The sequence below is a fragment of the Diplodia corticola genome (genome assembly GCF_001883845.1).
Source record: "Diplodia corticola strain CBS 112549 chromosome Unknown scaffold27, whole genome shotgun sequence".
Lineage (NCBI taxonomy): Eukaryota > Fungi > Ascomycota > Dothideomycetes > Botryosphaeriales > Botryosphaeriaceae > Diplodia > Diplodia corticola.
In genome coordinates, this window is record NW_017971506.1 from 100,347 (window position 1) to 113,551 (window position 13,205).

Sequence of the window (13,205 nt, forward strand, 5' to 3'; positions counted from 1 at the left end):
AACACCACCCACCACCTGCAACTGCAAACGCCGCACCGCTCCCTTCGTCAGCTCCAATTCCTCGCATTGTCGCACACGCAGCCCTTGCCCGTCACCAATCCAAAATGTACCTTACCGACGACATCTTCAAGACCACCGACGCCGCCGCCGACGGCCATCCTTACCACTCTCTTCCCATACAGCCCATGGACACCAACCCGCTTTCCCCGGAGCACCTAGGCAAGAGGAAGCGCGGCCCCGCCGGCGACCATGAGTACACCACCAACACCGCGTAAGCCCACCAGACCCTCCTTCCATCCCTCCCCAAGACCCCGGCAAAAAAAAAAAGCAAAAGCAAAAGCAACCACCGACTCTAAACAGCCGTCTAGACCCCTCAAGAACATCAAAATCCTCCCGACCCACCACCACCTCTCGCCGCGCCACGACTCCCACCCAGCCGTCGACTACCCGTCCCCCCTCCCCCCTCCTCGCCACCACCACCACCACCACCGCAAACCTCTCCTCCCTCTTCCCCGCGTCTTCGCGCACCCGCGCACCCACCGCAACAGTACCAACCACCACACCCGCCCCCTCGCCGTCTCCCGCCCCACAACAACAGCAACAACAACCAAACCACCACCGCCGCCGCAGACCCCGTCGTCAACAATAGACCTCACGCCCTGCCACCGCTGCCACCGCGCCCCCCGCCAGAAACGCGATCTGGACAACTACTCGGCCTGCAGCGCCTGCGGCGCCCGCACGTGCTACATCTGCATGAGGGTTTGCGAGCGGCGGATCGGATGCGTCGACCGCCGCCGCGGTGGTGGTAGCGGTGGTGCTGGTGGGAGCTACGACGACGGGGATGGCAGGAGGAGGATTTGTCGCGAGTGCTGCGTCGAGACTGGGTTGGAGGGGGAGACGTGGTGTTTTGAGTGTGTGGCGGTGGGGGAGATGGGGGGTGGAGGAGGTAGTGAGGAGGAAGAGGGGGAGGGGATGGTTATGGGGTGAGTGGTGGTGGTAGTGGTGGTAGTGGCGGCGGCGGCGGCTTTTTTTGTCTGAGTGAGAGAACGGGGGAGGAATGATGGTTGGGTCGTAAGATGGGCTGGATGTGGGATGGGGGCCGGTGGTACGAATTGTGGAATATGTAGGTGGGGGAGAAAACGTTCGCGCTACAAATGCCGGGAAGCCGAACGGGGGCGTTGTTGAGGAGTGGTTTCTTTCGTTTCTCCCCTCCTTTTTTCTTTTTTACTCTCTCACGGCGTTAAGAGAGAATCAATTGTATCAGGACGTGTCTAGTATTATTAGCATTATACCCACATTTCAAAGCCAGTGGGGATTTCAATTGGACACGAAAGGCGATCGAAAAGCCAGCATAGTTAAACAGAATAAAGCATCATTAACTAACAGTCATTATCTTCCAACTAACCATGCTCATGCTCCAGGTAGGAGGGTATCTAAACTCAGAAATAGGAAAAGTCATATACAGCGACAAACCGTAGTAGGTCGCAAAACAGCCCGCTTCCCTCATCATTCCTCATATCTACAGTTCCCTTCTTCATTCCTCGTAAGAAAAAGAAACATCTTTCGTGACTCAGGCGCGCGCGCACACACACGCACACAACATCCCCCTTACGGCTTCTCCGCAAACGTCGTCCTCTTCTTGTGCCTCCGGCCGATGCAGCACTCGACGCACCACGCCAGGATGGCCAAGAACAGCACGCCGGTGCCCGCCCACGAAATGGCCATGAACTTGCCGCCGCGATGCGCCTCGATGCCGATGTCGTTGCCATACTGGTTGATCACGTCGGAGCCCTTGACCGCAATGGCCGTGGCAATGGCGCTCGCGATGCCGAAGGCCAGGAAGGCGAGGATGGCGATCATGACGTTGAAGAAGGCCGACAGCCTGCCCGAGGCGAGGAAGACGCCGGCGACGGAGCCGAACAGCACCAGGAAGGAGGTGCCGACGGCGATGCAGTACAGCACGAACATGGCCTTGTACGCGATGCGCAGGGCGTCGAGCCCCTGCTGGATGTCGTCGGGCCAGTTGAGGTCGTCGAGCGTGATGCCGAGCCCGCTCTCGTTCAGCGACTTCTCCAGCACCGCCGTCGGGTCAAAGTGGAACATGGCCGTCGAGTTGGAGCACGCCGACACGTTCTTGTGGATCTGCGACGCCGAGACGGACGCGTTGGCGACGGCCTGCGGCGTGTAGTCGCCCCAGCAGTAGTCCATCAGATGCGCGCTGTAGAAGTCGGACAGCCCGATGTCCTCGGCGATGGACTCGGCGACGCTGTTGACCGCGTTGTTGAGCGAGTCGGTGAGTTCGGAAGAGATGCTGGAGGTGGCGTTTTCGATGAGGCCGAGGAGGCCGCTGGAGCTGGAGCTGGACGAGTCGGACAGCTCGCTGAGGATGTTTTGGCCGATGCGGCTGGTGTTGAGGGTCAGGATGTGGTAGTCTTCCATGAAGTCCTTCTTGTGGCCCGCGAAGATGCAGAGGAAGCCGAGGATGACGGCGGCCATGGCGCAGAGCGCCGGGAATAGCGCGGACGGCCGCATGTTGATGTCGAGGAGGTGGAGGCGCTTCTTTGAGCGGTGCGCTGGCTTGTTCTCAAGAGGTAAAGATGTAGTGGAAAAGCGGGAGATGGGCACCTGGCTGGGGGACTGCGCTGCCAGGAGGAACAAAGGTAGAGAGAGGGTTGGAGACTGGTGGTTATTGTAGTGATAGATGCGACACAAAGAAAACCGGATGCCGTGCCATTATTATATTGGAGGCTGGGGTTCTGGTGGTCTGGGGTGCCAGGCCAGCAGGATCCAAGCCACGAAGGGTGGCATCACCTGCTATGTCAGGCATTACGAATGCCGCGCCTCGTCGAGTGGCCACGGAACAAGCTCCACGCACGGGGCAAGCAGCGTACTGCGAGAAAGAAAACGGGCTGGTTGGGCGACCGCGAACGCTGACTACTGACGTGTCGTGGACCGGTGACTTGACCTAACTCGGCGCCTCGTCGCGCTGCAAGGGCCGCCGGCGTCATCGCGCAGGCTGGCGCAGCGGGTGGCAGGGCCTGTGTCGGGGTGATTGGCAGGGAAAACAGGCCTGAGGCCGCCTCGGCGCCCTTCCGAGCACTCAGGCACCCGGAGCCCTGCGCAAGGGTTCAGCCAAGTCGGGCGCTGCGCCCACCAAGTACGCACGATAGACGGCTCGAACACGCACGGTGCGGCAGACGAGTGGACGACGGGCGCGAATCTTTGCAATTACAGTCTATCATGTGATGTCATGCCGAGGCCGTCGCCGCAGATTTTCTGCTGTTCTATTCCGGGAGGCCTGAGACGGGGCGCTGGCAGATCTGTGTGTGGCGCCCACCGCCTCAGCCTCGCGAAACGCGCGGTCCCAAACCACACTCACCACCACGTCGGCGTCGAGATCCGTGGCGGTGTAGCCAAAAGAACTTCTTTTTTATTGATTCCCTCGCGGAACCCAAGACAATGCGGGACCGCCGCTAGTGTCCCCATGCCACGAGACCACATGCGTTGCGCGTCGCCGCCGTCTTCCCTCTACAACGCAAACGAGTCGTAACTTCATTATTTCATATTTGTCAATGGACCCAAAAAAAAAATAGCTTTTTAACTCCGGGCGGCAGCCTGCTCAGCCGGGCTTCTTCGACGTCCGCCGCGTCTGCGCGGGCGCCGGCTGCTGAGCACCCAGATGGTCGGCGAATGGAGAGTAGGGGGCGGCCATGACATGGACCGGTGCCCGCGCCTGCCCCGCCGCTCCGCACGACGGCCGCTTCTGCTGCTCCGCATGCAGCTTGTCCAGCGACTCGCCCACGACGTGGTACTTGGCCCAGTTGATGGGTGGGCAGCGGAAGACGTTCTGCGGCTCGGGGACGGGGCCGAATTTGGGAGGTGGAGGGCCCGAGGTGCGCGGTGATCGAGCCTCGTCGTCGCTGTCGCTGCTGTTGTCGACGACCCCGTCCAGGCTGCCGTTGAGCGTGGGGCCCAAGAGGTCGTTCTTCGCGTGCTTGGGCCTGAGGCGGCCCGACTTGAGCTCCTCAACAAACGCTTCGGGCTGGGCGACGGCGGCGTTCTTGATCTTCTCCAGCGCCTGCATGTCGCGCTTGCTCTTGTCGCGCTGGATCTGCAGGAGCGCAATGGCCGAGCGCAGGGCGATGGCGTCCGTGTTCTCGCTCTCGTTGATGGGCTTGGGCGGCGGCTGCGGGACAAACTCGACGGCGGGCGGCGGCACCACGCGGTCGGCAGGGTCGGTGGGCGCCAGCTCTGCGACTGTCGCCACGGGGGTTATGGGCGACACCGGGGGGCGGGGCGGCGAGTCCGGGGCATAGCTGGACTGCTGTTGGCGGTCGTGGGTGTCGCGCGAATTCCCCGCACATGGCGTCTGTGGAGGCTTCTGCGCAACAGCAGGCTGCTGTGCGGACGAGGCCGGGACCGCGCCGGGCGGCATCTGCAGCGGCGATATGGTGGACGTGGTGGAGTCATTCCTGGCCTTCGCGGGGGAGGGGATGTCGAGGGCCGGCACCGGCATGGCGTCTGAATGCGGATGACAAGCAGACCTCTGGCCCAGGGGACCGAGGAGGGAGAGCTTGACGGCTGGAGGACCACGGGCCGGCGACAGACCCGCGCGCTTGGGATGCGACAGTTGCAGAGGTTCAGCAAAAAGCAGAAGTCTGTCCAGAAGGCGCCATCGGTTCGATGGGATCGCGGAGGCGGGCCAGCGGCAGGCCTTGGCTGCCGATTGACGCGGGCCCCCGGCCGCAACTGCTGCCGTTCCTGCCTGCCTGCAAGGAGCTCCACGCTCCAACACCACCGCCCGTGTGCTGCGAGAACGTGCCCACATGCGCTAAGCGGCACAGCATGGCCGCGCCTGACGGCCCTGATGCAATCCGGACGCCGTTTGTTTCTTTTCTCGCCTGGTACGTACCACCTGTCTGTCACAGCGCTCGCCTTGTGGCGGCACCTAAAACCCAGGTGCCCGGCGCCCCAACCCGGCCTGTTCGAGCGCGACGCATGCCGCATCATGCGCTGCCCTGGACGCTACTGGCGAGTCTCCCGTCTGGTGCGTGATCGACGGCAGTTTGGAGCAACGCCCCTTGCTGGATCGGTCGACGAACGGCTGGTCCCAAGCCACTCGTGCTCCGGCTCAGCGCAAGCCCCCGGATGTAAGGCTGGTGGCGGCTGCCAGCCAACGACGACTGGCGTGCCATACCAGGCACGCTGAGACACGGCATTTGCAACAGGCTGGAGAGGAGCCGTAGGGCAACGCAGAGACGGCTGAAGAACAGGCTTCGGCGGCAGCCAGGTGGTGTCGATTGGCCACGCCCAGCCTCTTGCCGGCTGCCTGGGCCCGACTCCATGCAGATTGCAGAATGACAATGCTCCGCTCCGGGTGCTGCTCGTATTGTGGCCAGCCCCGCAGCTGCACAAGCGGGCATGGCCTCCTCTTGATTCGTTTTGCTGCTGAACGCGGCTGCGCCGGAACCCTGCGTGTTTCGCGTGGCTTCCAAACGTTCAGCAAGTCTCACTGGTCTCATCTTCGCTCACAGTCAGCCTGAACCGGGGGTGTTTTGCTTTGAAATAGCCCGCAATGCCGGCCTCCCAGTCATGCCCGCGTCGCCTCGCTCCCAGACACCCTCGAGCACGACCGAGACTCTCCCTCGCCGTCACATCGCACAGCAGGATCTCCGGGCAGGATTTCGCGGAGCTTAACCAGCCGTCCGGGTCTGCGCAACCACTGCCATTTTTCCACCACCGGTCACTGTCCTCCTGACGAATCATCGCCCGCTCCCAGCCGAAGCGTCTTCCGGCAAGGAGTCCACTGCTGCTACTCTGCGAGCATCTGTCGGAACCATCGCCTCCTGGCGCTGCTCTGGCTGTATCACCCAGCCGGCCAATCCGCCGCCGCCGCCGCCCTCTCGAGGTTGTTGCCATCTCTCCACGCATATATCTTGGCGCCGTCTCGACCCACAACTGCACGGCAGCTCCATCTCCGCCATCAGCGAATAAGCATCTGCCCAAGCCGTAGCCGCTAAGTCTATCATGCGTTCTTTACCCGCCTGAGTCTGGCCAACCGTACCGTTGAAGCGAAGGATCCGCCAATTCGCCTGCACTGCAAGCCACCCTACCACTAGCACAGCTGAGGCTGGCCCGCCCCCGCTGCTTTCTAACCCGAGCGAGCATGCCATCAGCAACTGTTCCTGCTGGTTCTGCCAGCAATGAAGAACCCGCCGCGGCCCCGCCTCACAGGATCCCTCAGCTCACCTACAGGAATCGCAGCGCTCCGTCGCCTGCTGCACGACCATCTCCCATGCCTGGTCGAAATGCCGCTCCAGACTGGAGAGCTGCCGCCTCACAGGATGCTGATGACGCGATAACGGTGGTACCGACTACCAAGTCGGTCCCAATGCGGACCGCAAGGCGCCAGGTTGACTGGGCTTTGGAGCCCGCCACCCCCGCCATCGCTTCGACGCCGATCAAAGCAGCACCAGATCCCCAGACAAAACACAAAAGCAGGAAGAAGGGAAGCTCGTTCTTCAGCTTCCTGGCTGTCAAGGAACCGACTTCTGGGGCGCTGGAACAATACGCCGAGCTTCAGAGGAAACAGGCGACAGCGAAGGGCACCTCATTCATGGCTGGCGTGTCTTCTCAAAAGCTTCCGCTAGAAGTCCCCAGAGTAAACACCAAATGGGACGGCCTTCCACAGATGGCCGCCAAACCGGATTTGAAGCGAGCGAGCACCTTCTCCGCGGGAACGTTGTACGGAGCACGCCGGAGCTCAGTCGCCACAACCAACTCGTCGTCGAAAATGAGTCGCAGGTCTCAGAGGTCGGCAGAGTCCTCGTTGGCCGATCTGGGTCGCGCTGCCGCCCCGCCACCTTCGCTAGAGAATCTCAGCATCAAGTCCCACCCACGCCACGACAGTGGAACTGGGGTGTACGAGCCCCTCAATCCTCCCTCAACCGGCGATTCTTCGAAGCGTATGAGCGGGCCTCCGGTCGTGTCCACGGACGCAGTACGAGCCGCTAGCAACGACACGCAAGCTCGCGCAGTGACAACGACGTCCATCGTACCAGAGCCCAGAGACCCAATGATCAGACGTGTCAAGGCAACGAGCACAACACACAGGCACAGCTGCCACCTCCCATCATCCACGCCCAAAGAAATCGCGCCGTGGGCGGAACCGGCAGAGTCTCCGTCGGACCCGTGGCCTTCGCACTTCCACCTCCCCCATCACCACCACCCGCGCAGTTGCGGCATCGAGGATGTGGACTTCATCACGTCGTCGCCCATCAGCGGGGCGCCCGAGAAAAGCATCGAGGAGCAGATTGCCGATGCGGAAAGGCGGACGGCGTCTGTGGCCAAGGCGGCACGACACCGCGGAAGGATGCCGCCGTCGTCGAATGCTGAGGCTTTGGCTCGACTCGATTCTTCTCCCCGTCCCGGTGGCGACGCCGAGGCAGCGAAGCCATCGTCGGCGAAGCAGAAGAAGGGGGGGAGTGCTGCGAGCCGGTTTATGAGGTTTGCCGGGAAAGGTTGATGTTCTCTTTCCCCCCCGGGTGTGCGCGAGGTTTCTGGTTGGCATCAGCCTATCTCCCTGCCTACCTAACCCTCCTTGAAACTGTTTTGGGCGAATGGGAACCATGGACATGATAGGTATGTATGGATGGAAGTGGCGTTTTTAATGGCTGTTGTTATTTTTATTTTTGGGGTGGTGCATTGGTTGACCCTGTTGTTTGGACGGGGCTGGGCTGGTCTGGGGTTCCCGGGAGGATGTAGCGTGCATTTACTCTTCGTTAGATATCCCAGCTTTATTTCCTATTCTTTTCCTTTTATTTTTAAGGGGGATTAGCAACAGCCCGAGACAGTGCGACAAAGGATATATTTGGTAGAAGCAACCAGTCGGCTGCAAAACATACACAGCAGAAGCAATTGATATGGGGAGTTGATAAAAGTGCACAAAAACGTCCAGACGTAAGAATCGTCTATCCGCGTAGCCAGATATAAAGAAGCTCAGCTCTTCGACGATGCGCCGTGGTATCGTATCTACGAAAGCAGGAAGGAACGAAAGGGAAAGTAAGGGAAAGAGCGAGAGACAGCAGCGGCTGGCCAGACAGCCAGCTCTGGGGGTTGACGGTGCTGGAGTTTACATTAGCAATTAGCGCGCCAAATAGACCGCGGTTGATCAGCAGCAGCAGCAGCAGCAAAAATGCGCGTGTGGGGAAAGCTCCGTTATCTATCTTGCACACACACACCTTTATCAACACACTGCTGCTGCTGCTGCTGCGCCACGGCAACGGGAAGGGGGAACCCAACCAACTTGACCAACTTGACCGGCTCCCTCCCACGAACCGAGTTCCGGACAGCCGGCGATTAATAAGATGAGTGAGGCAGAGAGAAAGAGAGAAAAGCAGATGTCCGCACGTTACGGATAGATAGGCAACGCTGCTGCGGGCATGGGCAGCCGACCGCACCGCACCGCACCGCACCGCACCGCACCGCATCGCACCGCACCGATTTCGATTGATGCGCGCCTTTAAACTGCATGCGGTAGGTCCAGCCAGAGGATTCACTACGTGCGGCTGCCGATACGGCGTGTTCGCGGGGGACGGGAAGGGAGGAGACGGAGGGGGTTTTCGTTTCATCATTGCATGCGCGTCACGAGCGTGGATTGATTGACGGGGGGCTGAAGATAGCTCCAAGAAGGCATAAAGCGGCGCGCGGGGGACGGGGCGCGGCGACGGGATCGCTCGTTTGGAAGGGAGAGAAAGCTCGTTCGTGAGAGGCGGGAGCGTCAATGGCGGCGCGCCTTTCGAACCCGTCTTCCTCCTACATGCCTGTTCTCGGCGAAAGCAAGGCGGGGAGAGGGCGACACGGCGAGGTGTTTGGGCGCATCGCTCCCTCAGCCATGATTCAAGGAAAGAGCGAGAGCGCGCGGGCCGTAATTCATGGCTGTGACAAGCAAAGCTCAGCCCGGGACGCATCCGCGGATCCGACGAAATTGTCGTTCTCTTTACTTATCGCGCCCAAAGCCAGCCCGTTCGGCGCGCCGCCGAAGATGGGCTCCAAAGATAAGAGTTCAGCCCTCTGCTCCACATGTCGCCGCGACCGCTTCCAGCTGGCTGACAGGCGCAAGCCCTTCGCGGAACACCGCCATACATGAGCTTGCCGTTCATCAGTGAGCGACGCAGTGTGATAATAATAAGGTGCTTGATCGTGGTCTTCGGCCTTCTCCACCCCCGCTCTGTGAATGGTCCGCGCCGGGCTGGCCGTGGGGACCGAAACGGCTATCTCTCGCCTCCCAGGCTGGACATGCCTCATGCGGCTTCGCGGCCGCGTCGTGGTATTATCCGATCGACAAGGCGGCGCCGGCGCGCGCGTGTGTTCTGGCTTCTCCCGCGTCCCGAATGACAGGTGCCTAAGGCCGGGCCCTTGTCGCACCCACTTTCAGCAATACTTATACTTATCGAACCCTGTTGGCGCTGTCGCTGACCGGAAACCCCCATACCTTTCGGCCTTCCAGCTTTACCCCATCATCGGCCTTTTTGACTTGGGGCCAGCCGTGTTTCTCTTCGCTGTCGTTTTTCGGCTGTTCTGCAATTAATACCGACCGGCGGCCGTGTTGGTTGAGAAAAGGCGAGAGAAGATGGCCGAGCACCACAAACGGAGCGTTGCCGACGAGCCGGTGACGTCGGTCCTGCCCGGTAAGTCGTCTCCTGAGAGCAGTCTGGAGTGCGGTCGTGAGCTGACGATTAAATCATTCTTGCAGACGGCGACGTCCCGTACGACCCTAACCACGAGTTCAATGCGGACGAGGAGGTGCTCGCTGCGCTCGGATACAAGTCGGAGTTCAAGCGCGAGTTCTCGCTGTTTACCACCTTCTGTGTCTCGTTTGCCGTCTTGGGCTTGCTGCCGAGTTTCGCGAGCACGCTGTGAGTGATGCCTGCTGTGCTACTTGCCGGAGTGAGACGCCTTGCTGACAGCACTCAGGTACTATGGCATGGGATATGCGGGCACTGCTGGTATGTTGTGCTCTTGGACTAGTTCAAGGCTAAACAGGTACTGACGGGCTGCAGGGATGACCTGGGGCTGGATTGTTGCTATGATTGGCATCCAGTGTGTTGCTTCAAGCATGGCAGAACTCTGCTCCTCGATGCCAACCAGCGGCGGTCTGTACTATGCAGCTGCTGTTCTTGCCCCATCAGGCTGGGGTCCGCTTGCAGCATGGGTGACTGGCTGGAGCAACTGGCTTGGCCAAGTCACCGCCGCCCCTTCGGTCGACTATGGGGTAGCCGCCATGATCCTTGCCGCTGCATCCATCCAGAACCCCGCATACGTACCTACCAACTACCAGACATTCCTACTCACAACTTTACTCATGATCGTCCACGCAATCATGTCCAGCATGCCGACCAGGTGGCTGGCCCAGGCGAACTCGGCTGGCTCGACTTTCAACATCGTGGCTCTGATCGCCGTCATCATCATGATTCCGGCCGGCACGAACCGTGAGGAGCAGGGCCTGCCGCGCTTCACGCCATCCAGCGAGGTTTGGGGTACCATCTACGAGGGAATGGACTTTCCGGCCGGTATTCGAGTACTGTCAAGCTTCATCGGCGTCATCTGGACGTTGAGTGGATACGACTCGCCGTTTCATCTGGCTGAGGAATGCTCCAATGCCAACATCGCCTCTCCCCGGGCCATCGTCATGACCTCGACCGTCGGCGGCCTCTTCGGCTGGTTCCTTCAGCTCGTCGTCGCCTACACGGTCGTAAGCATCGACGACGTCTTGAACTCGGAGCTGGGCCAGCCGTTCGCGGCATACCTCATCCAGTGCGTGCCGCAGAAGATGGCCATGGCCATCCTCGCCCTGACCATCATCGCCGGCTTCTCCATGGGCCAGGGCTGCATGATCGCCGCGTCCCGCGTCACCTTCGCATACGCGCGCGACGACTGCTTCCCGCTGTCGCGGTACTGGAAGCGCGTCAACCGCCACACGCAGACGCCCGTCAACGCCGTGTGGTTCAACGCCATCATCGGCATCCTGCTGACGCTGCTCATCTTCGGCGGCGAGCTGGCGATCGGCGCCCTCTTCTCGATCGGCGCCATCGCCGCCTTCGTCGCCTTCACCACCCCGATCTTCATCCGAGTCTTCTTCACCCGGGGCAACTTCAGACCCGGCCCGTGGCACTTGGGCCGCCTGAGCATCCCCGTCGGCGTCGTCGCCTCGGCCTTCACGGCGCTCATGGTGCCCATCCTCTGCCTGCCCGCCACCGTCGGTGACAACCTCGAGTAAGTCGTTTACCGCCCATTCCTGTTTCTTCTTCCCCCGCTCCCGCGCGGGCCTCTTGGTGTCTGACCGCTGACGTGACCGTTTTTTTCTTCTCCAACAGTGCTGCGGGCATGAACTGGACGTGCTTGGTGTACGGGGCCCCAATGCTCTTCGTGCTGATATGGTGGGTCGTGTCGGCGCACAAGTGGTTCAAGGGCCCGAAGGTCAACATCGAGCACATGATGCTGGGGCCGGATACGGATGTGCTGGAGGGCAAGGACGCAACGCCACGTCCGGAGAGTTCGTCGGCAAAGGCTGCGGAGGCGGGAAGCACGGCCGGCGGCTCGAAATAGAGGCCCCAGGTGGGTCTGTCTGTCTGTCTGCTGGAGGCGGAGAGGGGAAAAGGAGGTGAAGGCGAATAAAAGGGTGATGAGGATTCCTGTTGATGTGCGGAGCGGCTTGCTATCGGCGAATGATACCTGTTTCTTTTCTGTGTCTATCATTTTCCCTTCGCGTTTACATATGCCGTGCCACAGTGTATGACAAAAGATATTGAGCTACGGCGATCCTTTGTGTGGACAGTTGAAGGAAGTGTACCGACGTAAATGCAAGTTTAAGCGACCTATTCTTCATCAGCAGCTGAAGCACTAGATACCCGGATGTAGGTGTGAGTACGTATTAAAACAACACACATGCATCCAGATATAGGATTCCGCTGCCCATGCATGTGAGCCAATTTCTTTCGTCACCCGCTGCGGTGCTGTGGCATGACTTCAATCGAGGCTACAAGTCGGCCCAACAAAGCCCTACCTTCGAGATTTTAGTGATCTGGTAAATGACTAAGGGGGGTACTCGATACCAATTCAAATCCAATCTAGACACAATTTATTAGACAAAATCCAGACACGATTTAAACACGATGAAAATTTGACTCCCAAGGCCAACCCGGACCTTCTTGAACTCTAATCCTAGCTGTCATGATCCGCCCCGTAAGTCACTCCCGTGACCCGCGTGACGTTATATGACTTAGCTATAAGTAGATGGTGCTCTCGTATGGTCTCTTCATCGAAGAACCGTGCAACTTCTTGTTAAGCAATCAACCTTTTTCCTTTGGAATCGAGACAACCTGCATCTACCTTCAATGCATGGTCCCCTAGACACACGGGACAGCGGCTGGGACGTGACGCACGGCGGCCCTGGTGTGGGCGTATGTCATAGGGAGGTGAAGGCTTCGCGGGCCCTTGTCAATTGAACAACTCTTCAGGCAGTGATTGCGCGGACGGCCGAAGGGTGCGGTTCGAAGAAATGGTCCAGGCCGGGGGAGCGACGAGCGACGGATGTTCACAGTCGTTGCGTCATTCGCCGGGAGTGCGCTCATCATGCAATTTCCGCGCTCGGCCGGGGCTGCACAGCTGAAATGTGCGCAGGCTGCCAGAATCAAGACATCAGCTCCGTCCGAGTCACCCTTTCGTATCAATGAGGCGGCCGGATCGGGCGTAGCGGCCGGTCGTTGCAATCAAACGTCGCCGCCTTGGTTGCCCGTGGGGAATTGCGCAGTACGCGACGGCTGACGCGAGGCGCTCGTGTCGCCTTGGGATCAGTCTGGGCGCCTCTCGCGTCGCACGTGGGATTGGAGCCGCGGGTTTCGGTCAGGCAGACAGAGTTGCTCATTGGCGGCGTGCAGAGCGCGCGCGAGAGGTGGTGACAGTGGTGACAGTCGCGGCCAAAAAAGGAACCGGCGGTGGATGGCCGATCGGGTCGCTTTGGTACTAGGGCAGCCCCTGTCGCAGCCGGTCCCGATCATCATCCTCCTCAAGCCCTCGCTGCTCGCCAATTGCTCGCCAGAGCGCGCGCGCGTCCCCTCTCTCCCTTTCGCCAAAACCCCACCGGCCAACAGAGCTTCGTTGTTTCAGCCTACCGCGCGACTTATCGCCACGCCGGTCCTTCGCGC

At 60.3% G+C, this 13,205-nt stretch overlaps 5 protein-coding genes across 5 annotated transcripts; 3 read left to right on the plus strand and 2 right to left on the minus strand.

The window, feature by feature from the left end:
- Positions 1-104: 104 nt before the first annotated feature.
- On the plus strand, positions 105-987 carry BKCO1_2700030 (uncharacterized protein; the record flags this gene model as incomplete). Its single annotated transcript, XM_020273559.1, has 2 exons — positions 105-271; positions 369-987. 2 exons carry the CDS (start codon positions 105-107, stop codon positions 985-987), a joined length of 786 nt encoding a protein of 261 aa, XP_020130099.1.
- A 621-nt stretch (positions 988-1,608) lies between these two features.
- On the minus strand, positions 1,609-2,532 carry BKCO1_2700031 (sur7 protein; the record flags this gene model as incomplete). The annotated part of the gene is made up of 1 exon (XM_020273560.1): positions 1,609-2,532. The coding sequence occupies one exon, from the start codon at positions 2,530-2,532 to the stop codon at positions 1,609-1,611; it is 924 nt and encodes a 307-aa protein (XP_020130098.1).
- Positions 2,533-3,619: 1,087 nt separating this feature from the next.
- On the minus strand, positions 3,620-4,516 carry BKCO1_2700032 (uncharacterized protein; the record flags this gene model as incomplete). The annotated part of the gene is made up of 1 exon (XM_020273561.1): positions 3,620-4,516. One exon carries the CDS (start codon positions 4,514-4,516, stop codon positions 3,620-3,622), a length of 897 nt encoding a protein of 298 aa, XP_020130101.1.
- A 1,650-nt stretch (positions 4,517-6,166) lies between these two features.
- BKCO1_2700033 (ca2+-modulated nonselective cation channel polycystin) lies at positions 6,167-7,525 on the plus strand (the record flags this gene model as incomplete). Its single annotated transcript, XM_020273562.1, has 1 exon — positions 6,167-7,525. The coding sequence occupies one exon, from the start codon at positions 6,167-6,169 to the stop codon at positions 7,523-7,525; it is 1,359 nt and encodes a 452-aa protein (XP_020130100.1).
- Positions 7,526-9,631: 2,106 nt separating this feature from the next.
- Positions 9,632-11,607, plus strand: BKCO1_2700034 (amino acid permease; the record flags this gene model as incomplete). The annotated part of the gene is made up of 5 exons (XM_020273563.1): positions 9,632-9,689; positions 9,755-9,917; positions 9,976-10,007; positions 10,062-11,274; positions 11,376-11,607. 5 exons carry the CDS (start codon positions 9,632-9,634, stop codon positions 11,605-11,607), a joined length of 1,698 nt encoding a protein of 565 aa, XP_020130103.1.
- Positions 11,608-13,205: the final 1,598 nt, after the last annotated feature.